This window comes from Colossoma macropomum, unplaced genomic scaffold (assembly GCF_904425465.1).
Source record: "Colossoma macropomum unplaced genomic scaffold, Colossoma_macropomum, whole genome shotgun sequence".
Classification (NCBI taxonomy): Eukaryota; Metazoa; Chordata; class Actinopteri; order Characiformes; family Serrasalmidae; genus Colossoma; species Colossoma macropomum.
In genome coordinates, this window is record NW_023494788.1 from 19,566,649 (window position 1) to 19,593,307 (window position 26,659).

General features: G+C 39.8%; 2 protein-coding genes across 2 annotated transcripts in view; both read left to right on the forward strand.

Moving 5' to 3' along the window:
- Positions 1–13,191, forward strand: part of LOC118807006 (A disintegrin and metalloproteinase with thrombospondin motifs 2-like) — a 273,404-nt gene extending 260,213 nt beyond the window's left edge. Inside the window, exons 13-21 of the mRNA XM_036568771.1 lie at positions 240–373; positions 464–584; positions 1,392–1,472; positions 1,587–1,750; positions 4,842–5,007; positions 6,981–7,113; positions 8,307–8,514; positions 10,873–11,002; positions 12,315–13,191. Of these exons, the coding sequence (XP_036424664.1) occupies positions 240–373; positions 464–584; positions 1,392–1,472; positions 1,587–1,750; positions 4,842–5,007; positions 6,981–7,113; positions 8,307–8,514; positions 10,873–11,002; positions 12,315–12,511 (1,334 nt within the window). The 3' untranslated portion in view covers positions 12,512–13,191. The remainder of the gene's footprint in view (positions 1–239; positions 374–463; positions 585–1,391; positions 1,473–1,586; positions 1,751–4,841; positions 5,008–6,980; positions 7,114–8,306; positions 8,515–10,872; positions 11,003–12,314) is intronic.
- Positions 13,113–20,523, forward strand: LOC118806537 (mucin-2-like). Its single transcript, XM_036567966.1, has 2 exons — positions 13,113–13,185; positions 16,801–20,523. Exons 1-2 carry the CDS (start codon positions 13,113–13,115, stop codon positions 19,383–19,385), a joined length of 2,658 nt encoding a protein of 885 aa, XP_036423859.1. The 3' UTR covers positions 19,386–20,523.
- The last annotated feature ends 6,136 nt before the right edge of the window (positions 20,524–26,659 follow it).

The window sequence follows — 26,659 nt, forward strand, 5'->3', positions numbered from 1 at the left end:
CAGAGTCCCAACGTGTTTAAAAATGGTGTTGTATGTGTGTTGATTTGTGATTTCATTATAATTCTAAAGTCTAAACTAGTTAAAACAAGAAAAACTCTTCTGTGTCTGAGCTTTAACTCGTACAGTACAACACATACCAGTAAAACTGTAAAATCATCCGTTGTTCCATAGCCTGTTCCTTGCATGTTCTCCATATGTTCTCTAGCTAATCGTTCTGTTTTCTCTTTTCCTTCCTGTAGCTAAACAGCGCTGCAGCTTATACTGCAAGTCCAAAGAGACCCGAGTTGTGGTGAACATGCAGGAGCTGGTGGAACCAGGCATCCGCTGTTCATACAAAGACCCCTACAGTGTGTGTGTGTATGGGGAATGTGAGGTGAGTTTGTTGGCATGTGAAGGTGTGTGTATATCATATGTCATCAATTGTGTGCTTTGCCTTTTGCTGACAGTGTTCCTATCTCTTCAGAAAGTAGGCTGTGATAATGTGGTGGGCTCAGGGCTTCAGGAGGATAAGTGTGGTGTGTGTGGAGGGGACGGCAGCAAGTGCAAGAACCACAAGTTCAACTTCACCTTCTCTGATAAGAAGGGTATGTTCCTTCTTTTATAAGTTAAATACTGAATTAATATCATCATTATTTCATTTTAGGGCTGTGATTAACCTATATGACCCAATCCCGCAATCTGCTCACCATCCAGAATGATTTCATCCACCTGTGATGATCCATCAGCCAGCAATCCAGCTCTAAAATCACCCAAAACCCACTTGCTGCTGATATATTACATCTCTGCTATTAGCTTTCATATTATAAACGAAGGGTTAAAAATATTGACATGATTCACACATCAGAACACTCAGAGAAACCTGCCATCACTAGCCAGAGTCAGAGAAACCAGCTCTAATATCAAACAACCAAGAAATACAGCAGAAACACACCAGATCACTGTAAAACCCACTATTAGCTCTCTGCTTTAGCCTTCATATGGCAACAAAAGGGTTAATCATTATTTTTTTTTGTTTAATTGCAGTTAATCAAATCTGACCCTAACATTTTTATCCTAGTTTAAAAATGTGTAAAATGTGTAAAGGACATTAAGGAAACTGAATGCCATTAATAATTGATCTATTTGACTATTTTATTTATATAGCAAACTTTCATAACTACATCATCTCTTATATTACTATAATGAATCAAATTAATTAAAAATATTTTTTTTTCTCTTAGAAACATATGCTTATTTCACAGCTAATGTGCTGAAACCCCAATCACTCACAATATGGAACTTTTTGTCCCAGTGGTCCCTTTACAAGGGATCATTGTCGAGTCATGCTTTTGTAGACTTTACAGTTTTGTACAGTGTCTTTGATACACTATTCTCTGCTGCTTGGCCTTTAGGTGTTAATAAAGTTCTGGAAGTTCCTAGAGGGGCGAGACATCTTCTCATCCAGGAACTGAATGGAACAACTCACATTTTGGGTAAGATCTATAAGGATCCCTCTGCCAGAGAAATGACAGAAATGGACTGAGCAGAATTTATGAGTCTCCTTTAGCCTGTGTTCCTAACAGTGCTGCTACTTCTTACTTGTGTAGCTGTGAAGAACAAAGCTACCGGTGATTTCTTCCTGAATTCTCATGGAGATTACCCAGAGACGCGCTCCATCATCGAGAAAGGGCTGGAGTGGGAGTACGAGAACAAGAACAATAAGGACACCATTCAGACCAGCGGTCCACTGAAAAATGATGTTGTTATTATGGTAAACACAAACAGACAAACACACATACAGCATTCTTGGACACATTGTGTGGTTGTTGGTCCAAACCAGACACTTAGGGATGATGTAAGGACAGATGCCGAAATGACGTAGCATAACAGTCTACAGCCTGTGGTAGGTTGCTAAACAAAGTACGTCCTCTGCTGCACCTTCTTGATGACGAGATCCCGGGATATTGAAAGACTGTGTGGAGATGTTGTGGAGACAGCTGAGTCATGGATGAATTAAAAACTGTAGAACAGAGTACAGAGAACGCAAGCCTGCAGAGCTCCACCTCTGAGGGTCAGATAGTCTGAGATGTACTTTCCCAGCTGGTCTGTCAGGAAATCAGTGATCCACCAACAGATGGAGTCAGGCCCAGACAGCTGAGACAGCCCGGTTCATAGGAGCTGTGGGATCAATGTATTAAATTAATAAAGGACCCATGTCGACAAACAGAATCATTAGCAGGCATCCACCAAATTGAAACGCTGTAGAAGAGGGGTGTCCAGTTCTTGCCCTAGGGGAGTTTAGTCCAGCGCAGTTTGGTGGTAATCTTTCTCAAACCCTACTAACCCTGGTAACTATTAATCTCACAAGCCACACTTTGTTGCCAGAGAGTCTGGTGGGTTTTGTCGCTCAACATGGCCAAGAACTTCCTTTTTTAAGAGGAAGAGGACATTTGACTGACATACAAAATGACCAGTCACGTTTGGCTTTGCAGAATGAGTAGGGGCCAGTCATTGTCCTGCAAAACTGCACGTCAAGAAAAACAGAGCTGTTAACTCTGCTGGCATATGCGTGAATATTTACTTGTTACAAAATGCCTTATAAATACCTTACTAAGTTGTGGCCACACATTAGGATCTTGTTCCCATGCCTTACTAAATCATGGCCATGCATAATTTTTTTTAAATTTTTATATATACAGGATGTCACCACTGGGGCTCTGTAGGTTCATACAGCACTCCTGAATAACTTTTAAAGACATTTATTTTTTCAAACCAGTGACTGCATATGACACAAAGGCTACGTTCACACAGCAGGAAAAAGTGGATCAAATCTGATTTTCTCACCAAATCGGATTTTTTTGTTTGGCTGTTCACAGTACTTTTTAAATGTGATCCGTATGCGGCATTAGTCTGAACAGATCAGGTCCTAAACTGTCCCGCATGCGCAAAAAAACAGTGCTTTACGTTGCTTCATGTGGCTCATCCAGAGGTAAACAATCACGACTGCCAACAAACGCCAGTCGCTCCCGGAGGGTTCAGCTTCATCTTCGCCAACATCACAGGAGCCATCGTGAAGCTTCACTGACTGACAGCTGGGCTCATCACCCAGAGTGTGTTCAAGCTCACCCTAAAAAGGGCTCGGTCACTTCTTTGTCCTCACATTCTTTAAACTTTGCTTTGGGTCTTTTAACTGTTCTATGACGCTGCAGCCTTGTTCTCCTATGGCCACGTTTAGCCAGTTCTTTCAAAATCTCTTTGAACATGGAGTGTTTTGGATAAGTCTGTTATAATTTGTGGTACAGAAACATCAGCCTAAATGTTTATGAGGTCTCAGCAGAGAGAAATTATGAGGAATGTGGAGTTCGATTGACGTAAAAGTTGCATGAATTCCGATCTGGCTGTTCAGACTGAGTCGCGTTGCCGCATATCAAGACACAAATCAGATTTCAGTACCACATATGAAAGGGTCTCAAATCGGAATTGAAAATGTCAGAGTCAGTGTGTTTTTTGCTGGTCGCACTGACACACAGATGACACATTTGTGTAATATATGAGGAAAAAGATCAGATTTGTTTACCTGCTGTGTGAACAAAGCCAAAAAGGCTTATTAACGTCATGGTGTGCTGAGCAGGCCACTGATAAGCTAACATTTAGCTTGCTTTAAGTTTGTATCCGACAGGACTGATGAAACACAATGCATGGAAGTGCATGTGTATGAAAATAGACAGCCAATGATAGTGTTTCTTTTTGTGTTCTGTGGGCGGAGCATCTGAGGCTAACTATTTTGAATTGAATTTGACAAGAAAATCACTAGACTCTGCTGTGCTTAGGCCCTTTAATACCACCACTGGACACCCCTGCTGTAGAATGTAGTGCAGGCTTGTGTTTGCAGCATCATCCACAGTTGGCTTTACTAGCAAACCGCAGAAGGTGTAGTCAGGGTGCATGATGTTTTTGAGATTGGCAAGCGTGCAAGCGTGCATCTCTCAAGACTCTCCCAAAGGTTATAGTTCCCCATATAAACACCCCTACTGAGAAACCAGGGCAGCAACGATCACTGCAACACAGTGGCGTCAAGTGGTTTTAAGCTTCGAGTCTTTTTTTGCTACTTGCACAAATGGCATTTCTGATGTCTTGTGTAAAACAAGCATGTGTTAGCCTGTTTTGTGTTATTGACATTTTATATTCAGTGATATATAATGCATCCAGAATTTAAGTTAGTCTCATTCAAAGAGATAGATCTATTCCTTTTTATCACTTAAGTATTAAACAAATATTACAATTTTTTAATGTAGCGTGATGTCTGGGCCTGTTATAATATATCAGACGTGATTTTTTTTAACTGGAATGTAATCTAAGCTGTCAATAGCTAATGAAAATTGCCAAATCAAGTCAAAACAGCCTACATCAAGGTAACCTACTAGTTACTTTACACAACATATTACAGTGGTGAATCTTCTGTGCCTTAACATAGCTAACATTAGCTAGCTAGCTAGTTACAAAAGTTTTGGCTCTAGTGTGTGGAGTAACAAGTATATTGCTCACCTCTAGCTTCTTACGGTCTGTACAGTCCATACTGACCATTCCTCCCCACCAACAACCACAGCCAAATATGTTTTGCTAGTTTCTTCTTTAATGCATTAGGACAAATAATATCACTAACAATAACAGCAGTAATTGATGTCTGCTAGCAACAAGAGAGCAGTTATTGTGCAAGTTTGGCATGTTCAGTTCGACAATAACTTATAGGTTGGGTATTGTATGATCCCCTGTTTTTCATTTGTCATAATAATCAACAATAATCTTTTAAACCTTTAAAAGTCTTTTGTCTGAGACTGAAGAGCACTGTCTGTATTCGCTAGATCCGGATGCATGGCTCAGCCAAAGCGAAGGTGTCGGTCAAATACATCACAGACAATGACAGGCTGAGCGATGGGGCCAACGAGAACAACATGGTGCCTGACAATGCAGTGCCCTACTCCTGGGTGGTGAAGAGGTGGACACCCTGCTCCAAGACCTGCGGGGGAGGTACTGTATCTCAACTTTAATCATTGGCCACATTCAAGACGTTCTCTTCATTTAGTGCACTACTTATTTAATATGTTACTGATGCATTTGTAAGGGAAGATAGGGGGTCAGGAGTCTTGCCCAAGGGCACAACCAGGTTAGTCAATCTTGGGATTTGGACCAGTGAGCTTTTGTTAGGCAAGTGTTGCAAGTGAGGTGAGGGTTCTGTAAGCATAGTTAGATGCTCTACTCAAAGGGTGCTTCATTAAAAACAGCTCATTTTAAAGTTTTGTAGATTGAGTTGGTATCGGCTGATACGCTGCAATAAAAAAAAGATCTTGAAAAAGAAGAAAAATGAAAAACAGATGAAGAAAAAGGTGCTTTAATCAGGCAAAATTATCTGCCAATATGGTAATAATAAAAATAATGATACTGAAAATTGTGCAATAAAATTTCTTAAAGAAAAAAGATGTAGATTATCTTAATATTCTAAAGTCAGTAAATATTTCAGTTAATCTAATGTCATAACCATAATCTTAAATGAGCAAAAACTAGCATATCGCTGTTGTCAGAAGATACCTTGTGCCTCCATTTTTGATGTTTTTCAGTTTTTGACATAATTTGAAAATGCCTGTTACCCTTTACACTATGTGTAAATTACATGATGAATGGACTAAAAGAAACGGCCCAAATATGATATGGAAAAATGTCTGATTCCATAGACTTACATTAAAAGTAAAGTAGGTTTTTTCCTTCTCCTGTAAAGTGCTCATTTCAGAGATATGAGGTTTTGTTCCGAGAGCAGCAATACGAATTTAGCATTTTCTTAAAACCTCATTTGGTACAAAATGTCTTGAAATAAGCTCAATTTAAAACAGCCTTATATCAATACTGTAATGAATTAAAATGACATTTATTTTGAGATTAGACTACATTTACTTGTGTATTCATCAATAGGTTCATCTGCTCACTTGAAAAAAAGAAATTCAAGACAACTATATATTTTGAGTTCAATGTTTTGAAATAACGACTAATGTTTACGACTATAAAGTTAGACTGATATCCAACTGGAAAAATAAATAAGTAAAGTTGTAATGAAACTTGTTTTTTAATAGAAAGAGCTTTAAAACTTGCAGTTCTCTCAAAATGTTTCTCACTTAATTTTAAGAAGTTTGTATAATTAGCTAATGTGTCTATATAAGATATATGTAGGCAAAGTTTCTTACATCTAGCTGATTAATGTTATACAAATCTGGCCTAGCCTGTTAATCTTTACAGAAAAAAAAGTTCATTTTCAAGAGTTGAATTTATTTTTTTAAACAGTTTTACCACTTTTTAACCATGAACTCAAGGGTTTGATATTGGTATCGGTACCAGAAAAGAAAGAGCGGTCTGTAACGGTGACCATTTCTGCCCTCTGTCTCCTGGTTTTACTTCTGTATCTGCAGTTTTAGACATTACACTATCAGAGAGCTCCTCAAATCCAGACCTTAAATCAGTTTCTGGTCCTGGATTTTGTAATTGTCAGAAACTATGACACTAAAAGGACAATGAGTTACATCAACACTTCATTTAAGTATCAGTGATTACAACAGTTTAGCACTGGAAGCTGGATTCCAGGTCAGAATTTGAAGACCTCTGCAGTATGCTCAAATTTATAATATCAAAACAATATTATTATCAAAAGAAAATATCATTTTTTTAATTTTTTATACCAGCTGTCCTTTACTTTGTGTGAACATTTCATGACATACATTTTTGTAGAAAGCCATTTCTGAGATAAGGAGACAGTATTTTACAACAGTAACAATATGCAGCACATGCTCTGTTTTTTTTCAGTGGTTGGTTTACAGTTGTTGAAAAAGTGTTGCAAGGAAGCAGCTGAGATGCTGAGAGACATTTTAAAAATAGCAGTGTGTAAGTGTGTTTACCTCCCCTGCTGCTGCTGCGTAATAAACATCTGCGTGTGGTTCCTCTCGCTGTGTGTGGTGCAGGTACGCAGACGACACGTTACGGCTGCCGCAAGAACGCTGAGATGAGGCTGGTGCACCGGCGCTTCTGTGACAAAATCAAAAAGCCCCCCGTCATGTACCGAGATTGCTACCTAAGAGAGTGCGCTCAGCCCATGTAAGTAAGTGTGTGTGTGACAAACACTGTCCATCATAAGTTTGTGGACACTTACTTTTTACATTTGCAGTTTAAGGTTTGATTTTCACTCTTATGTTTCAGTCAAGTGAGATAAAAAGTATCTTCTCTGTTGTGGATACATCCACAAAACGCAGTATGCAGTATGACTTACTGTGCACTATACAAATATTCACTGCTACAAGTGTTTTACCAAATTCATGTACTGATGTCGTGCATGCAAAACAGAGTCAAATTTTGGTGCATCTGGTGTTCAGCTGAAGTTTTTTGTTTTTATAGTTCACGGTAAGTAATGCTATGCTCTAAACCACAATTACAAGCCTGTTTGACCTTAATGAAGAAGTTTATTAGACTATTGACTTCTAGTGTTTTTAGTGATGTTAGCCTCTTAGCTCTAGAAGCAAAATTTGAACACCAAATGGCTATTTGACTTTACTTTTAATTTAATTCAATGGAACCAGAATTTTTTTCAAGTAATTTTGGGTTGTTTCTTTTGGTCCATTCATCATGAAATTTACACACAATATAAAGGAAAACAGGAATTTTAAAATTATGTCAAAAAATGAAAAATGACCAAAATGGAGATAATTTTTTTTTGTTTATTTTTAAAAAGGGAAGAATAAAAAAAAGGGAAAATGTAGAAAGTAAAGAATTCATTATGGTAAAAAGTGATACTGTTGCCACTGACACCATGAAGAAAAAAAGGGGTCCACTCCATGAGCAGGTTAAGCTTGTAACATAAGTTGCCATGGTGATGTATCCTGGTAAAAAGTCATCCACCATCATGAGACACTCCAAGAAAACTTGATTTAACTAAGCTTAAAGTTAGCTGGATAACCAAGGAATCCTGGTCCATGAAACAGGCCTCTGGAAAGTTTTTTTGTTTTTTTTTTGTTTTTTTCTTAATATAAAGTTTCTACATATCAATAATGAAAACATGTTGGTGTCCACAAACTTTTGACAGGCAATGTGTCTTGCATACATATCTGACCAATATTGGTTTTTACAGTGAGGTCAAACAGCTTAAGTTCAGCCATGAACTTCTGCTATGCCTTTTACCAACAATTCAACAACACTTAAGCTCCGTGATTTATACTCAGAATAAAAAACGTTCTTTATGACCTTTGACTCAGGTATCCTGGTTCTCAGTGAATGCATGTTGTCTGTGTGTGTAGCTGGGTGGCTGGAGAGTGGGGCGAGTGCAGCAAATCCTGCGGCAGGTCCGGCACTCAAACGCGCTCTGTTCGTTGCGTCCAGCCGTTGGGCGACGGCAAGTTCAAGTCCATTCGCAGCCGCTACTGCAGTGACGAGCGTCCCGAATCCCGCCGTGATTGCAATCGCATGCTCTGCCCTGCAGAGTGGAAACTGGGGCCCTGGTCACAGGTATAACACTATTTAATCCACACACACACACACACACACACACACATAGAGATATCTGAGGGTCTTCTCATCTGGCCACCCTGGACCCATTTTTCCCACACCCACCTGAAATCGAAACATTCCCGCTCCCACCCGCGCAGTTCCATCAAGGTTAACTGACATCCAGTATTTGACATAGTCCATTCAGAAATACATTATTTTCTGCTAAAATAACACAGTAGTGATGGTCATCAGGCTCACTGTGAAGTAACTTCACCAAACGCCATTTATTGCCAGTAAACACAAAGCAAGAATTAAACCACAGAGCAGTTATTTTTGGTATTTTGCTGGGCTCGGCAGCTGAGTTGGCTTCGCAAGTCTTTAGAATGGCTTCATTAATTTTATTTATTTTACTGTTATCATTTTGTATTGTTTATATACACGACTTAGTGATTGTTCTACTTTAATTAGGCTATTCACTCATTTGCGAGATTTCTCTCTTTTCAGCGCTGTGGGTGGGAGCCGGCTGGTTACTTGCCTGCTCCCTCTCAAAGCACTGAAAAGTATTCCGGCATTGCAAGAAATTACAAGATGTGGGTCCAGCAGGAATCCTGGGGGAGTACAGGCCTCTAATCTGAAGCTAACCAGAGCATGCCCCCCTAAAACCAGCCCCCACATTTCTCTAGTTTGTGCTCTTTTAATGTCTGTATTACAAACCACAACACAAGCAAAACAAGGTAGCTGGTGAAATGCATGTAATATGTTTTCAATATGCATAATGAACATCTACACACTTAATTGAAGTTTTTGGCAGGACTTTTCAGCCATGCTAACTTGCTAACAGGCCAGCTTGTTGTCTAAAGGACAGTTTGACGAGCCCACCATCACCCTGCACTTTGAGCTCCGCCTTTATGTGGCTTTGGCTTGGTTTCCCACCCCAATAAATCTATCTTCACACCCACACTCAGCTCAAAACTGCTCATTCTTGTCCTCAGATTTCTTTGTGAGATTATGTCTGGACCTGGGGGGGGGGGCATGATTTCATTGATCACGTCTACACAGCTAGCCCTAGTGGCCAGATGGAATATATCATGTCTGGTGCAAAAACCATAAATGTCCACAGACGTTGATTCCAAATCATCTTGCCTTGGTCGGTCACATGAAATTTACAACTTATATCATTGGCTCAAATTATGGTGCTGGTGCCCATGAGATAAATGAGATGTCACACTCTTCTGCACTGAAAAGAATAGCCGTTAATGCTAATCACTCTCTCCAGGCCCTAAATGATCTGCTTGACCTCCATCACCTGACTGATCATGCTAGGCTGGTTCAGGAGGCATGGTTTTAGACTCTAGTCCGAAGGATCAACTGACCTGCACTGTGTAAAATTTCCTCTACCCCAAAACATCTAATCCAGCGTATGAAAGAAGTCTTGATAATTAGCGGATGAGCTGGATATGATACGTTGTTATTGTGTTATTGGGTATGTAACGTTAGCCAACACAGTATCTGCATACAATACAGTTTTAACAATAAATGGTCTTAAACACTGGAGATAATGTAGCCTTTATCTGCTAATTCACCCTTTAACTCTAAAGGCCCGGGTTACCATAGCAACACAGACAACAATCTTGCCTAGCTAGTAGCTAAAGAAACGACAAAGAGAAAGATTTAAGACGAACATCAATAATTTGGAGACGAATGGACTTATTTGCATTTATAAGCACTCAGATGGTTTCCTTATTCGTTTAATCTGCAACCAGAAACTGTCGTGAAGCTGAAGTCAGCTCCTCATTCTCCAGCTTCTTGTTCAAATTTTCCCGTTCCACCTTAATTGGTGCAGCAGTTAGATTCTCATTCTTGCTCCTTAGGCACCATTTAAGGTGGAACGGGAAAATTAGAACAAGAAGCTGGCGAATGAGAAGCGACTTCAGCCTTGTAAAAAGTCAAACGTTGAGAAACATTTTACAAGATATTGCTCCACTATTGCGAAAACGTTTCCTGCCAGAGATGCGAGAAAAGTGGCTATAACTGAGCTAAAGCTTAAAGCAGAGCAAAGTGAGTCTGGATTTTCATTCATATCATATCTTTTAGCCTATACTAGTACATCAGCACATATTGAGACATATTTACAGCCAAGATGGTAAAATAGACATAAAATTTTGAGGCTCCCAAGGTGGTTTGATTTTTGTTGAAAGGACAAAATGGCTCTTCTTAACATTTGGGTTGCCGACCCCTGACCTATGCCATATTTGATCCCTGGGAGTTGATAACAGCTTTGGGAGTTTAAGGGTCAGTTTGCCAAATAAACTTACTGCATTTTACAACAGAGATAACTTGTTGTTTCTGTCCACTGTAATTTGTTTGTATGTGCAGTGTTCAGTGTCGTGTGGCAATGGGACTCAGGAGAGGCAGGTACTCTGTCACACTCGGGACAACACCATCGGTCTCTGTCTGGACTCCAAACCAGCAGCACTGCGACCCTGCAGAATGGATCCATGCCCCAGTGAGTACACACCCACCCACCCTCTACTGAACAACCTGTCACTCTACCTGGGCCGCAGCAGGAGACAGACTCCCTCTGAGGTTTATACTTATGGGCCTGTGATCTGAGATAAATGGCTAAATCCATAGTCCAAATCCAAATCCTAATCCAAAGTGCTCAGTCCTCATATGTGGCCCTCACTCTCACAACTTTCAGATTTGTAGTAGTTTCTGAACGTCTTTAATAATGTTAAAGATGCACTCCAGGGCCACATACATTAAAAGACGCATGACATCATGTACATTTTCAGTAACACTTTAAATCAACATAACCAAAAGCCAAAAACATCTCACAGCAGATGCCATTTTCTGTCATGACAGATTTTGTTCAGTAATGTAACTGTGCCATGTTACCATTACCAGAAACTGCCATGACAGATGCTGTTATGACAGCTTACAATCTGTCATGACAACAGTAACTTTTTTCTTAACTGCTCCAAAGAAAAATTGTCAACCATCCCAAAGTGAAAACTGAGTGCCTAAAATATAAAATTTTGTTTACAATACATTCGTAGCACACACTCACACAGTCACACACTCACACAGTCACACTCACACACTCACACAGTCACACAGTCACACTTACACACTCACACTTACACATGTATGGGTGCACGATGCGTACAAGCACGTATGGTTTATGAATGCATTTATGTGTAGATAGCATCTATAAGAGCGTGTAGCGAAAGCGCACACACACACACACACACACACACACACACACACACACATTTTTAAAACCCTTATCCTCCTGGATCATGAGGGGTACTGGATCCTATCCCAGCGGTCATTGGTCGGAAGGCAGGAAATACCCTGGACATGTCACCAGTCCAGTCCAGTGCAGTTTTTTGCAAAACCTCTTTCAATTATATACTAATATTAATTGTGTACTTAATATTAATAATTAATAAATGGTAATTATAAATAATTATAAACATTTGATTTATTATCATTTATGGCTGCCTCTGGCATTGTAGAATAATAATAATAATAATAATAATAATGATAGCAAGATGATTTTTTTAATAATATGTGAGTTGATGAGATTATTTGGGGGTAATAATAGGGTGTTAAACTCACTCTCTCTCCCCCCTCTCTCTCCCTCTCTTACTTTTATCTCAAACTCTGTCTCCCCTCTCTCTTTATCTTTCTTTTTCTTTCCCTCTTCTCTCTTCCCTCTTTCTCTTTATCTCTTTCTCTTTCTCTGTTTCTACCCCCCTCTCTTTCTCCTCTCTCTCTCTCTCTGTCTTCCCCTTTTCTCTGCACTGCTTTAGAGAGCATGTCGGACTTCAACAAGCATGGTAACTTCCTGATCCAGTGGCTTTCGCGTCATGACCCCAAGTACCCGGTGCAGAGGATCCCAAGTAAAGCGTCCCTGTCCAGCCGGGCCGTCCCGCTGCTCTCTCTCTCCTCTCTCAGCTGGAGCCTGCCACTCTCCCTCTGCTTCGCTCTGCAGGGCAAACTCCCCTGAGCCCCCTCCCCCCAGAGCTCCAAGGCTCGCGTGCTTCTATTTTCCTGGGTGGTGGTCCTCTTTTTCCGGGGGCATCTCTGAAAGAGGGAGATTTCTCCGTTTCTCACTCACTCACTCACTCTCTCTCTCTCTCTTTATCTCTCTGTATCCCTCTCTCTCTCTCTCTCTCTCTCTCCTTTGTGGAGCTCTGTGTTGTGAACGCTGGCCAGTCAGAAATTGTTAACAAAACAAAAAAGCTTGAAGTTTGTCAGAGGAGGGTCGGGTTTGCGATTGGATCGGCAGCTCGAGGAGTCGAGGATTATTTGGGACGGAGCCTCGTGATTGGCTGCCGTCTCCGAGCTGTTGGTTGCGCTCTGAGGGCGGCCGTTTCGACAAAGCGCCGCCGGAGCTTACAAGCGTGAGAGGAACAAAAAAGCGAAAAGAAGTGTCTGAAAAAAAAAAACAACATTACTAAAGCTTTATTGTGAATGTGAACCTGTCACAATGAGGTTAAAAAAAAAACAAAAAAAAAAAACAACAAGAAAATCTTTGCTAAGTGCTCATTTCACATCCTAGTTCATTCTCAGACTGAAAACGAGATCATACGATTTAAGCTGTAAACATGGGAAGTACTGTTGAAGTGCCACGTCGCGCGCCGACGGTGGCCGATGGTGACCATGAGGTGGACCGTCCAGGTGATATAAAAAAAAACAGGGTTTTACTGCACACGATCGATTGCCATAACCACCTCATCCTCCATCCTCTCCGACTGTTAAAAAAAAGAGAAAAAAGTTCAATAAATGCAGCTTATTTGTGCTTGCGAACTTTAAAGGAACATATGAATATATTTGTATTTATAAATCTATATGAATCTATATGAATCTATAAATCTATACGAATACCAATAATATGAATTAATAATTTGTTTTACCATAAATAAGCTGTAGCTTATTTGCCTAACCTTTTGACTGCTATTGATCGCTTTAATCCTTGACTGTTATGTGTACTTTTTTATTGATTTTACATGAATTACAGAAGTATTTAATAACAGTACGTAAGTGTTTGGGGAAAGGGGGTAGATCTATATTATGCAGGACTTGCTCAGCCAGTTGCCTCTCCGTTTTCCGTTTTTTATTTTCAGAGAGAGAAGCGGTTTAACGTTATTTTTTTCCCATTCCGTTCTCACCGCAGCGGTGAGAGGATCACTCTTTATGTCAGGAACATTTCACAGCCCTCACATACCGACAGTGATGAGAGTTTTTTTTTTTTTGTTCGTTTTTCTTGCGTGTGATTGCGTGCGCGTGCGTTTTCGACCGTGGCTGTTTCTCTCGCTTACGACGGACTCACGAAAGGAAGTGATCCATGAAAAAATACCTCACACACCTTCATTTGTTTCGTCATCCGGCTTTCATTATTGTGAGCGTGAGAACAATGCCTTACACTGGATTTGAATGTATCGGCATTTTATCTGCGAACGTATGGCTTTACTCATAGAAACGTTATCGTATCACACGGAACCAGAGGCAGCTTCTAAACAAACAGTGTTAAAGAAACCAAGCAACCGACCCACGTAACAAATACAAAACGTGACTACCCGGTGGGTTTGGGGTGGGGGGGACTTAAAAAAACAAGGCGGAGCGACACTTGGCATCTCTTTATCACTTCAGACTTGTCATTGTATTGTGAAACACATTTCTGTTGTGACTATGTAGCGAGCTATCCGAAGTTTCGTGCTAAAAAAAAGCGCCGTGGGGCAAAAACGTGGGGGGAAAAGCCAGACCTCGCAGTGCGATATTGTAAATAAACATTGGTGTTGACTGTATTTAATAACGTTTATGACTGTTAACTCCTTACTTATCAGAAAAAAGCTAATATTATATGCTATGAGTAACTGTCTGGTTACTTCTATTGGCCTGCTGTGTCTTGGCTGGCTAATGTTTGGGGGGAAAAAACGTTTTTTGGGGGGGAAAAAAACATTCAGATGGACTTAACGTGCACTGCGTCTATATGCACTTTGATTTATCAGGGAAAAACTTTATTAATGTTTTGTAAATGTTTAATATATGACACTTATGTGTGCCATGCCAGTTTTTACATCATCATCGAAAAATCCTGTATTTTATTTAACCAATGACCGATATTGATTTATTTATTTACTTATTTATTTATTTACTTATTTATGTGGTTTGATTTACCAATGGACTGACTGGTCTCCAAGTAATGAAGTGTTTTACCAAAGTTACTGTGAACTTGTACCTTTCGATACAGTCGATTTATTTTTCTGAAGAGATCTCTATATCTATATATTTAAGGGGAGGAGTGCATCTCATTGTTTCAGTTTCTGTCATGAACAACTGCAAAAGTAGGAATAAAAATGTGTTATAAAAAGAGAAGAAGACTGCACTGTTGTGATTTGAGTAAAAGCGATGAATTGATTCACAGAATTTGATTATGTATTATCATTACAGACATTCTGGTGTTGGTCATTCATTGGTTCATAATCTTTCCTGTCTTTCTTAAATCTGCTTTACTGTTACTTCTTCACTCAACTTTCTGTTTCTGCTTATTTCAGCTTTTCTTTCCTTGTACTTTGAAAGTATCCCAGCATACCACTGTGTTCCTATGCAATTAACCCTTAGAAGTGTAGAGCTGTTGTTGTTTTGCCATACATAACTTTTAAAGGTAATTACTTGGGCTGTTAAATTATGTTTTTATTTATTTTTTGCACCAAATAAGTCATGGTTCATTTTTCCATGACCATTTTTCATCCACTCTTTATACCTAAGAATCAAACAGTTTTTGTTACTGTACCTTTAAGACTGTCCTCTGTTCTGATTGGCTGGGCTCATTAAAAAGCAGTCTATGCTGGAACATTCTTTCACAAGAAAGGGCGGGTCTAAACTGCTGTGTTTGCATTTAGTATCCATATATGGACTGTATGAACTGCAGAGTGGACGGTAAGTTTTGGAATTTTAACTGTGTTTTCATACGACATCAAACTCTTTTTTTTAAAAAAAAAAACTTAAGTGAGGACAATTTCAATGATACGAGCCCTTTCATTTAATTAATTGTGTTGTTTTGTTTAGTTAATCATGATAAATCACATTTGTCATATTTGCTCAATCACATTTGTCATATTTGCTCAATCACATTTGTCATATTTGACCGTAAAGAAAGATTTTTTTGTTGTGAAAAGCAATTGCAAAATAAGCTTCACTGTATTCAATACTATCAGTACTTTAATAACGTTATTTTAGTCATGGTTGAACATGAAAGTGTCTACAGATTGAACACAGTTTCCAGTTTTCATCACCGGCGTCCAGTGAGAGCAACAGTGGTTGCACGTTCCAACCACTGAGTTCATTTATCATATATATAATATACATCAATGGCTCCAGCTCCTCTGTGATTGTAGCTTCTCGTTGTCTCTTTTGCTTGTACAGCTCATGAATTCTACTTTGTTATTGCTATGTTAGTTTTCTGCCCGTTGATTTATTCAGCATAGTCTGAAAAGATTTAATATTTAGGTGTTAAAACTCACGATACTGTGTAAGACACCATGCCAGCTTTATTCCTTATGCACCATTATAGACATAGATAATCTGTTAAATGATGGCTGTTCTACTGCAAAAATGGCGATGAGTTCCTTTTTGGCATTCCTTATTTCAGTACTCTTTAATTAAACTATTAGCATATGGATTCTTGTTCTTGATAAGTTCAAACAAAGCTTGAGAGGGCTACCATTATGGATTCTATCATACAGCACGTTGCAGCTGGGCTTCAGTCTGGACGACTACGGATGGTTTGAAGGGATCAAACTAGGAAAATGCATTAATGATATTAATTTGGTCCATTATTACTGTGTTAACTTTAACAGCCCTAGTAATTACATATTTTATTACATGGTTACGTAGTAAATTAAATATACATTTACACTCTTGCATACAGGTTTGAGTCCGCACTTTTTTCTGTTTGTTTCAATGTCAGACAGTGACAAAAGCATGGAAAAATGCAAAGGATAGTTTTTCTTTTTTACAAAACAAAACTGCACACAAGAATAACTGCAAAAATAACACAAAAATAACTGCAAATTCAAATTACTATAAAACATCAAATGTAAAGTTGATTGAAATCTGCATTGTCGACAATATTTCTCATCGTTTCAACAAGCTATGAGTGAATGATAATGAATCTAAAATGACATCATGATTAGTTATCGCAGTAAATGTGACTTCTAAGGGTTAATAAGTAGTATTTTTAGTGTGCGCTTATTTAACCCAGTCTGAGTGTTCTACTCTGTTGTATTGCAGAGCAACGGTGTAATGGTGACCGCTCAGTGTTCTGCAAGATGGACGTGCTGTCCCAGTACTGCTCACTGGCTGGCTTCCAGCGCCTTTGCTGCAAGTCTTGTAACACCACCAACAACACGAGAACCGCTGCTCCCACCAGCCTTCCATTTACTACTCCAAGACTGACCAATGGGGCACCCTCCAGCTCCACCAAAAGCCCCAGTTCTACCCAGATGAAAACCACAATGCCACCTACTGCCGAAAGCCCCAGTTATACCCAGATGAAAACCACAACGCCACCTACTGCCAAAAGCCCCAGTTATACCCAGATAACAACCACAACGCCACCTACTGCCAAAAGCCCCAGTTATACCCAGATAACAACCACAACGCCACCTACTGCCAAAAGCCCCAGTTATACCCAGATAACAACCACAACGCCACCTACTGCCAAAAGCCCCAGTTATACCCAGATAACAACCACAATGCCACCTACTGCCAAAAGCCTCAGTTCTAGCCAGATGAAAACCACAATGCCACCTACTGCCGAAAGCCCCAGTTCTACCCAGAAGAAAACCACAACGCCACCTACTGCCGAAAGCCTCAGTTCTAGCCAGATGAAAACCACAATGCCACCTACTGCCAAAAGCCCCAGTTCTACCCAGATGAAAACCACAACGCCACCTACTGCCAAGAGCCCCAGTTCTAACCAGATGACAACCACAACACCACCTACTGCCAAAAGACCCAGTTCTAACCAGACGACAACCACAACACCACCTACTGCCAAAAGCCCCCGGTCTAACCAGGCGACAACCACAACACCACCTACTGCCGAAAGCCCCAGTTCTGCCCAGACGACAACCACAATGCCACTTAGTGCCAAAAGCCCCAGTTCTACCCAGAAGAAAACCAAAACAACACCTACTGCCAAAAGCCCCAGTTCTACCCAGAAGAAAACCACAACGCCACCTCCTGCCAAAAGCCCCAATTCTGCCCAGAAGAAAACCACAACGCCACCTACTGCCAAAAGACCCAGTTCTACCCAGGAGAAAACCACAACACCACCTCCTGCCAAAAGCCCCAATTCTGGCCAGAAGAAAACCACAACACCACCTACTGCCAAAAGCCCCAGCTCTACTAAGAAGAAAACCACAACGCCACCTACTGCCAAAAGACCCAATTCTGCCCAGAAGAAAACCACAACGCCACCTACTGCCAAAAGACCCAGTTCTGCCCAGAAGAAAACTACAACGCCACCTACTGCCAAAAGACCCAGTTCTGCCCAGAAGAAAACCACAACGCCACCTACTGCCAAAAGACCCAGTTCTGCCCAGAAGAAAACTACAACGCCACCTACTGCCAAAAGACCCAGTTCTACCCAGGAGAAAACCACAACACCACTTACTGCCAAAATCCCCAGTTCTGCCCAGAAGAAAACCACAACGCCACCTACTGCCAAAAGACCCAGTTCTGCCCAGAAGAAAACTACAACGCCACCTACTGCCAAAAGACCCAGTTCTGCCCAGAAGAAAACCACAACGCCACCTACTGCCAAAAGACCCAGTTCTGCCCAGAAGAAAACCATAACGCCACCTACTGCCAAAAGTCCCAGTTCTGCCCAGAAGAAAACCACAACGCCACCTACTGCCAAAAGCCCCAATTCTACCCAAAAGAAAACCACAACACTACCTGCTGCCAGACGTCCAAGGACCACTGCAGCAGTTATTTCTCCACTTACAACCACAGGACACAATCCCTGGTCTTATACGTCCTTTGCAGCATCTACAGCTGCTATTGCTGGCACTTTGTTTCCTATTCATGAACAAACTACAACACCCAGCATCTCTATGACCACATCAAACAACTTCCTCACACAGCTAGGCATGTCTTCTGCAGCGGTGTTCACGCTGAGACCCCGGACCACTGGTGTCAACGTCAACTTTGACATTAGTGGTGATGTGACAGCTAGCACTAATGAAATTAGCAACAGTGTCACTATTACAGAAGGCTTGTCCAGCACCATGACCCTACTTGAGGACACACTGGTCAGCAGTGGTGTATCTTCGGAGTCCCAGACCACATTGGCCAGTGGAGATGAAGAAAAAGAGTTCACCACATCAGGTTGGCTGGAGGCCACAACGTCTGCGGATGCTAGTGCACCGTTAATACTGACGACACTGTTGTCAAGCAATGAAGAAACAAAAACACCTGAAGAAGTTGCTGCCATGGCAACAACACCTGTTACAAAACCAACAACATCGCCCATAACAACGGCATCGACAACAGCGCCCACGACAACGACATTCATTATGAGGCCAGCCATGATGACCGCAACAATGACTACAATAGAGGAGTCATCAACAACACAAAAGACAACAACAACAACAACAACATCCAGACCACCTGAAAGAGAAGAGGAAAACAATGCTATTGAAGTTCCATTCCGAATCACCGGGTTGGACACGGAGTTCCCCGAGAGCAACGTGATTCACCGGAGAAGCCGCATCTTCCTGCATGAACGAACACGCAACAAGCGCATACAGGAGCTGCTCGAGGAGAAGCGAAACTTTTTACGGCGAATGAAAAGAGCTCAGAGCGTCTGAGCCCAGCCTGGTTTCTCTTATAGAGAGATGTGTCTATGCAACAAAATCCACACTCTATCTTGGTGCTTGGGTTAAGTACTGGAAGATGGTCGAACTCACGCCACAGTACCATCACTGCCACAAAGTGCTTCCCCGCATTCACTGTCCAAAGCATGGCAAACTGGACTTTGTGGAGCAAAACCACTAGCAAATGTTTGCACACTTGATCAGAAGGCAAAGAACTTTTACTTCAAACGATTTATATTTGTAGAAACCAGGAAATGGATTTGTAGCTATACCATTTTATCCTGTGCCAAAAACATTTTGTCTACATTTCCACATAGACCCCATACTGTACACATATAGAAGGCACATATTTTTCTCTATGCAGATGCATATTAAGAGTGATATATGAAAAGATTTAATATTTAGGTTTCAAAAACTCAAGATACTGACACCATGCCAACCTTATTCATGATGCACCATTATGCATGTAGACATGATAAAACAGTGGCTGTTCTACCGCATAAATGGCAATGAGTTCCTTAATGGCATTCCTTATTTTAATACTCCTTAATTAAACTATTAGCATTTCAATTTGGATTCTTGTTCTTGATAAGCTCAAACTCATGTACAGCAGAATATATTTTCCTCAGTTTTCTAAATAATTGCACACAGGGTATGACAGAGCTAATAAAGGGGAATTCCATCAAAAAATCTGCATAATTCAGTGTCTGAGATGTAAACAAAGTCATTTAGAGACTTTAGAGACATTTGGCTACCGGATCTCATTTCTTTACAGTGGTGGTGATAGGAACCAGGGGTCAGCTTGTTTACAACACAAATATAACCATTTTATTTACTATCCAAAAATTTCCCAAATTACATTTTGGACCAAAATCATATCTCAAAACTGCATATTTGTAACCATTATGTCCAATAACCTTCTGGGGAGTCTCAAACTCAAATTACTGGGGGCCATTGGACAAGTGGTCTTTTCCAAGGGAGGGGATGATAAAAATAATGCAGTGAAAAGGTGAGAATGTAAGTATTTCTGGAGTGTATCTACATAACAGATACACTCCTTAACTATTCCTTTGTCACTATAAACAACAACAACTAATACTACTATTACTACTACTACTACTACTACTATAATAATAATAATAGCAGTAGTGCTAATAGTGTAAATATATAGTATTAAATAAATATTTTTGTATTTAATTAAATCCAGAAAACTTGTAACAGTAGAATAATATGGGACTCTTATTGTGATAGCATTTGCGTTCCTACCGAATGAAATTGAAGAGAGTGGTTAAATCTGCATTCTCAGTGGATTTGTTTGATAATTCCATTCATCTCTTAATTCTACTGCTGTGTCATGAATGAATTCATGAAGGCAGATTTAACTATCAGTCTAAATTATATATGAATAATAGCAGCGTTCATGCTGCACATAAAATTTTAATAAAAAATATTCGTGAGCCAGATTGATAGATAAGTTGTAAATATGTGATAGGCTATATGAAGCTGTCTTGGTAGTCTGAGACCCCTATTTTAAAGGCATTTAACCCTACAGATGTCTGGTTCATCAGAATGCAGCATTTCACATCAAACTGCTCTGAATGGCTTTCTTTACATATTAATAGTTTAATTATGCTGAACTTTCAGTGGAATTCCCCTTTAAGACCTTCTTGGTGCTACAGGGATATTATATATTAAATGTTAGTCCTAGGGACAATGTCTGCGTCCACTCTAAGCTACGTTTTGGGGCAAATCCAAGCACTTCTTCATATCAATATAAAACCGAAAATAGTTCGGCAGAATCAATTCTTATTTTCCCTATTTAGCGAAGACCGTTGCTCTCCATCGCATCTCTGTCGCATCTCTGCTGCACGATGTGTATTTATTGTGAAAGAACATGAACAACTTTAGTGGAAGTTTGTTGTCATTGATTAGTAGTTTGACAAATTCAGGGATGCACAATATTGTTTTTATTCATTTTGTTGAAAGACAAAAAGCTCTCAGCTTATCTTTCGTACTTGTTAAGCACCTTGTGTTGAAATGTCACAAAAAGCTGATCAGGTGGTTGTATATTTTTTATACTTGTCAGGATAAGAGCAATATCCCCATAAGTGAGACTTGTAACTATTGTATATATTATTTGTGGAAAGCAAGAAAAAAAATACACCAGAACTGAAATAAATTTTATCTTCTGCAAGAATGTTTTGACAGCATGTCATTCTGTCTAATAACATAATGCGCCGTATTTGATTTGGTCTAAATGTGCCTGATGTTGGAGGTTTTTCTTAACCCTTGTGTGGTATTGATGTTTTTGTTACTCAGTGGTCTGTTGGACCCACTGCATTATTGGTTTTAGCCATAACAATTTATGTAAAAATACCAGATGTTTAAAATATCACAAGTGGCCAGCGTAGGGTTCTCCTTTAGCAGCTGTAGCCAGGTGTGGATTTGTCACTGACTACCATCTGCAAAAGACTTCATGTACAGAAATGCAGGGGCAAGATGTAAGCCAGTAGTTAGCCACAGAAACAGAATGTCCAGGTTAGTGTTTGCTGAAAGGTGCTTAAAAGAGCCTGCAAAGTTTTGGAAAAAGGTCTTATGAACAGATGAGGCAAAGATTAACTCGTAGTGGAGCGATGGCAAGAGCAAGGTGTGAAGACTGCCCAAGATCCAAAGCAAACCAGCTCATCTGTGAAACATGGTGGTGGCAGTGTTACGGCTTGGGCCTGTATGGCTACTACAGCTGCTGGCTCACTCATCCTTATTGATGATGTAACTGCTGTAGCAAAAATAATTCTGCCAAAGCAACAATAGTTTTTCAAAGCTAAGAACTTGAAATGCAGGGGCTACACTGCAAGATGTTAGCCACAGAAACAGAACGTCCAGGTTAGTGTTTGCTAAAAGGTGCCTAAAAGAGCCTGCAAAGTTTTGGAAAAAGGTGATGAGACAAAGATTAACTCGTAGCGGAGTGATGGCAAGAACAAGGTGTGGAGACTCATCCTTACTGATGATGTAATGAGACATCCTTATTGATGATGTAACTGCTATAGCAAAACTAATTCTGCCAAAGCAACAATAGTTTTTCAAAGCTAAGAACTTGAAATGCACGGGCTACACTGCAAGATGCAAGCCAGTAGTTAGCCACAGAAACAGAATGTCCAAGATCCAAAGCAAACCAGCTCATCTGTGAAACATGGTGGTGGCAGTGTTACGGCTTGGGCCTGTATGGCTACTACAGCTGCTGGCTCACTCATCCTTATTGATGATGTAACTGCTATAGCAAAAATAATTCTGCCAAAGCAACAATAGTTTTTCAAAGCTAAGAACTGTAAAATTCCTGACTGGCTAGGTCAGTCAGCTGATCTGAATCCCACTGATCATGCCATTCATATCACTGTCACCCTTGAACTTCTGAGCATCTGCCTATTACATTTAGTGAAAATTTCATGATCAGTAAACCAATAAAAATGTTCCAAAAATGCCTGGAATAAAAGCTTTTTGCCTTAACTTACATTAAAGGTTAAGAACTTAAGGGGGCTAAACAAGGCCCGAAACAAGCAGGCGTTGAAGAAGTCCAGAGCATTACCAGAGAAGATACTCAACACCTGGTGATGTGTAAGGGTCACAAACTTTAAGCAGTCACTGAATGCAAAGGATTTGCAACAAAGTAACATGACTAACTTACTGTTATTAGTCTATAATTTACTCAGAGGGAGGCTGTATATAAAAAGTGCTCTAATTTCTACATAGTAAAACTAAAATGTATAAAAAAATACCCTTCATTAAAATCTGAGGGTGTGCACTTTAACCACATGTGACCTGTTTGACTACACATTTAAAACTGTGGAGTGCAGTTATGCCTTTGTCTCAAACATCATGGAGGCCACTGTGGCTCTAATTCTAATAGTATCCTTTTAATTCTGGCACTTTACACCTTGGAATCAGTTTCTAAATTGAAATCTTTCTGCATTACTTGCAGTAATTCAGAATAGTAGTACAGAAAGGCTAAGAGATCCAGCAGATGGTGCCATTTAGCAGAGATTAAACAACCACTTTATCTGCAGGCCTGTTTTACACTAACCTTGAAGAGCTATAACTTTCAAACACACAATATTAAAACACCCACCATATTTGCACCATGATAACAATTGGTGTTGAAATATTTATGAGTGCTGCTGTACAGTCAGTTAAGGTATCTTAGACGACTTTATGAAATAAGCTGTAGTTACTTTTTTACAAGCATACACTACTGTTCAAAACGTTAAGACTGGAATTCTTGTTTTCAATCATAAAAGAGGAATCTGGTTACAAAGTTTTCTGATATGCTATTTCCGTGCAACTTCACAAGTAATTATTAGGATGTTGTAAATAAAAATGATGTCCAGAATGATGAGTGGAACTGTAGAGGATTCTAAGCTGATGGATAACGCTGTATAACATTGAGATTTAGGTCAAAATAAAATCTCAAGGCCAAAAACTTCAAAATGATTAATTTGGTTACAGCATATTTATCACTATATTCACTTATTGTTCACAGAATTCTTAAAATATTGAATAAAACTTTAAGAAATGGCAAAGAATTTATAACAATTAATTGATATTTATAAAATAGCATAGCAAAATGAAGCTCCAGTTCGGTTAACCTTTAATTTGGTTCATGGTTCATGATGCCAATGAAAAATGGTGAGTTTCTATTAAGTGGAAATGAAAACCACTGGCAGTTGGTTGTCGTTTGCCATACAACAACTTGATTTCAATCTGACTAGCTGAAGATGCATTCGAGTACCGAGTGTAAATGCATGTGGTTAAAATCAGAATACAGTGGTGCTTGAAAGTTTGCAAACCCTTTAGAATTTTCTATATTTCTGCATAAATTGGACTAAAACTTCATCCGACCAATGGAAGTCCTAATAATAGATAAAGAGAACCAAACTAAACAGCTGAGACAAACATATCCCACCTGGTCATTTATGTATTGAGGAAAATGATCCAATATTACATATCTGTGAGTGGCAAAAGTACGTGTACCTTTGCTTTCAGTATCTGGTGTGACCCCCTCGTGAAGCAATAACTAAACGTTTCCAGTAACTGTTGATTAGTCCTGCACATAAAATAAAATTTTAGCCCCTCCGTACAAAACAGCTTCAACTCTGTTATGTTGGTGGGTTTCCTCCCATGAACTTCTTGCTTCGGGTCCTTCCACAACATTTCTACTGGATTAAGATCAGGACTTTGACTTGGCCATTCCGAAACATTAACTTTATTCTTCTTTAATCATTCTTTGGTAGAACGACTGTGCTTAGGATCAAAAGAACCCACGTTCTCTGGAGTTTCAGCTCCCAGACAGATGTCCTGATATTTTCTTTTAGAATTTGCTGGTATAATTCAGAATTCATCGTTCCACCAATGATGGCAAGCCGTCCTGGCCCAGATGCAACAAAACAGGCCCAAACCATGACACTACAGCCACTGTAATCTTTGTAACCTTTTCCAGCCTGATGAACATCAATAACTCTTCTTCTGAGGTCCTTTGTTCGTGCCATGATACACTTCCACAAATGTGTTGTGAAGATCAGACTGTGATAGATCCCTGTTAAATAAAACAGGGTGGTCACTCACACCTGATTGCCATCCCATTGATTGAAAACACCTGACTCTAATTTCACCTTCACATTATCTGCTAATCCTAAAGGTTCACATACTTTTGCCACTCACAGATCTGGATTATTGGATCATTTTCCTCAATAATTAAATGTTTTTTTTTGTGTTCTCTGCATGCACTTATCACCCAGTGTCAGCAGAGGCTAACAATAAAGGCTGCTGATGATAAAGTGTGTACTTGGGGGTCAATCCAATGTACAGAATGTTCACAGTTCTGAAAAATAAGTCACTTGTCACTCGTACACACTTATGCATAAAAGAAAATAGTCCTGACTGAGGAATTAGTCTTGGAATGTGAATGTGAATGTGAAGCATGAGGTCAGATTTGACCCACAGCATTTCTTAGTCATGACCACCAGGTGGCAGTGATTCAGAGGGCTTTGTCGGATGCAGACCTGTCAAAAGATGTTTCATGCTGTGTTTCTGAGCAGTTACAGGTCACACTCCATTCCAAAGGAAATAATCTCCTTCTCACTTCACCCACTCCATTCAAATTAGGAATGCAAAAATACATCATCCTCTGTTTGCGAGAGTCACCATAATGGGCCTGGCAGGATCGTGATAGATAAAAAGGAGAAACAGTGGGTGTGTATTTATTCAAAGGTGTAATGTAGAATAAAAAATAGTGGCATTATTTCAAAATGAAAAGCATGAAGCCGCACAAAACAGATGCCTTCCTTTTATTTTAGCGATTTAGAATCAGTCCTTCACTGCAGTTTAGTGGAGACCATCCACACGATTTAGCTACTGAACACATGATCTGCCTTGTTTGGACTCTGATTATATATTTTTAAATATATATTTTATTATTATTATTTTTTTTTTCACATTATATTATATGTTCCGGTCCTAAAATCTGATTGGCTGAGCCATGTTAAAGCCGTTTTAAAATCCCTGATATAGGGACACCTATGACCGCCTCACAGCGACTGAATTGTGTATCACTAAACAGAGGCACAAAAAAACCCTTGTGCTGTTAATGGAATAATCGTTGACTCTCGTGCTGCTCGCATGGACCACCGAGTATATTTATGAAGTAAGAACCCATTTTTTGTTTAAACTGAGGGGCTGGCAGCTTATGTTCTTACAGAGAACTAGGCTGGTCAGCTAGCTAACAGGCTAAAGGCTAGCTAACAACCAAAACAACTCCATCACTAATATCACAGCCTTGAATTGAAGCACTTACAGTATGATTAACTGTAAAACAGCAGTATAAGTCTAAAAAATGTCACACCTTAAAACGTTCCTGTTTCAGTCAGAAGTCGCATCAAACCCAGGATGAATCCCAAACGACTCCGTATTCCCTAAATAGTGTGCTAGCTTTGAAAGTTTAGAATTATAGCCTCTACAGCCAAATAGTGCATCATGTATCGAGTATGAATGTGTCTGAGTCCCAAATGACTATTTCTTAGCTGTATTTTGCACTGTTGGGCTGCAGGATCCAGTATTTAAATTCCTATGTAGTGCACTATGTAGGGAGCACTGAGCCATTTGAGATTCAGCCCCAGCACAAGAAGAGGGCGCTGCTGGCTTAATGTTATATAAGACTTGCGGTGGAAATTTGGTGACCAAAAAGTAATCAGAAAGCAGAGGTTTTTGCATTAAACAGT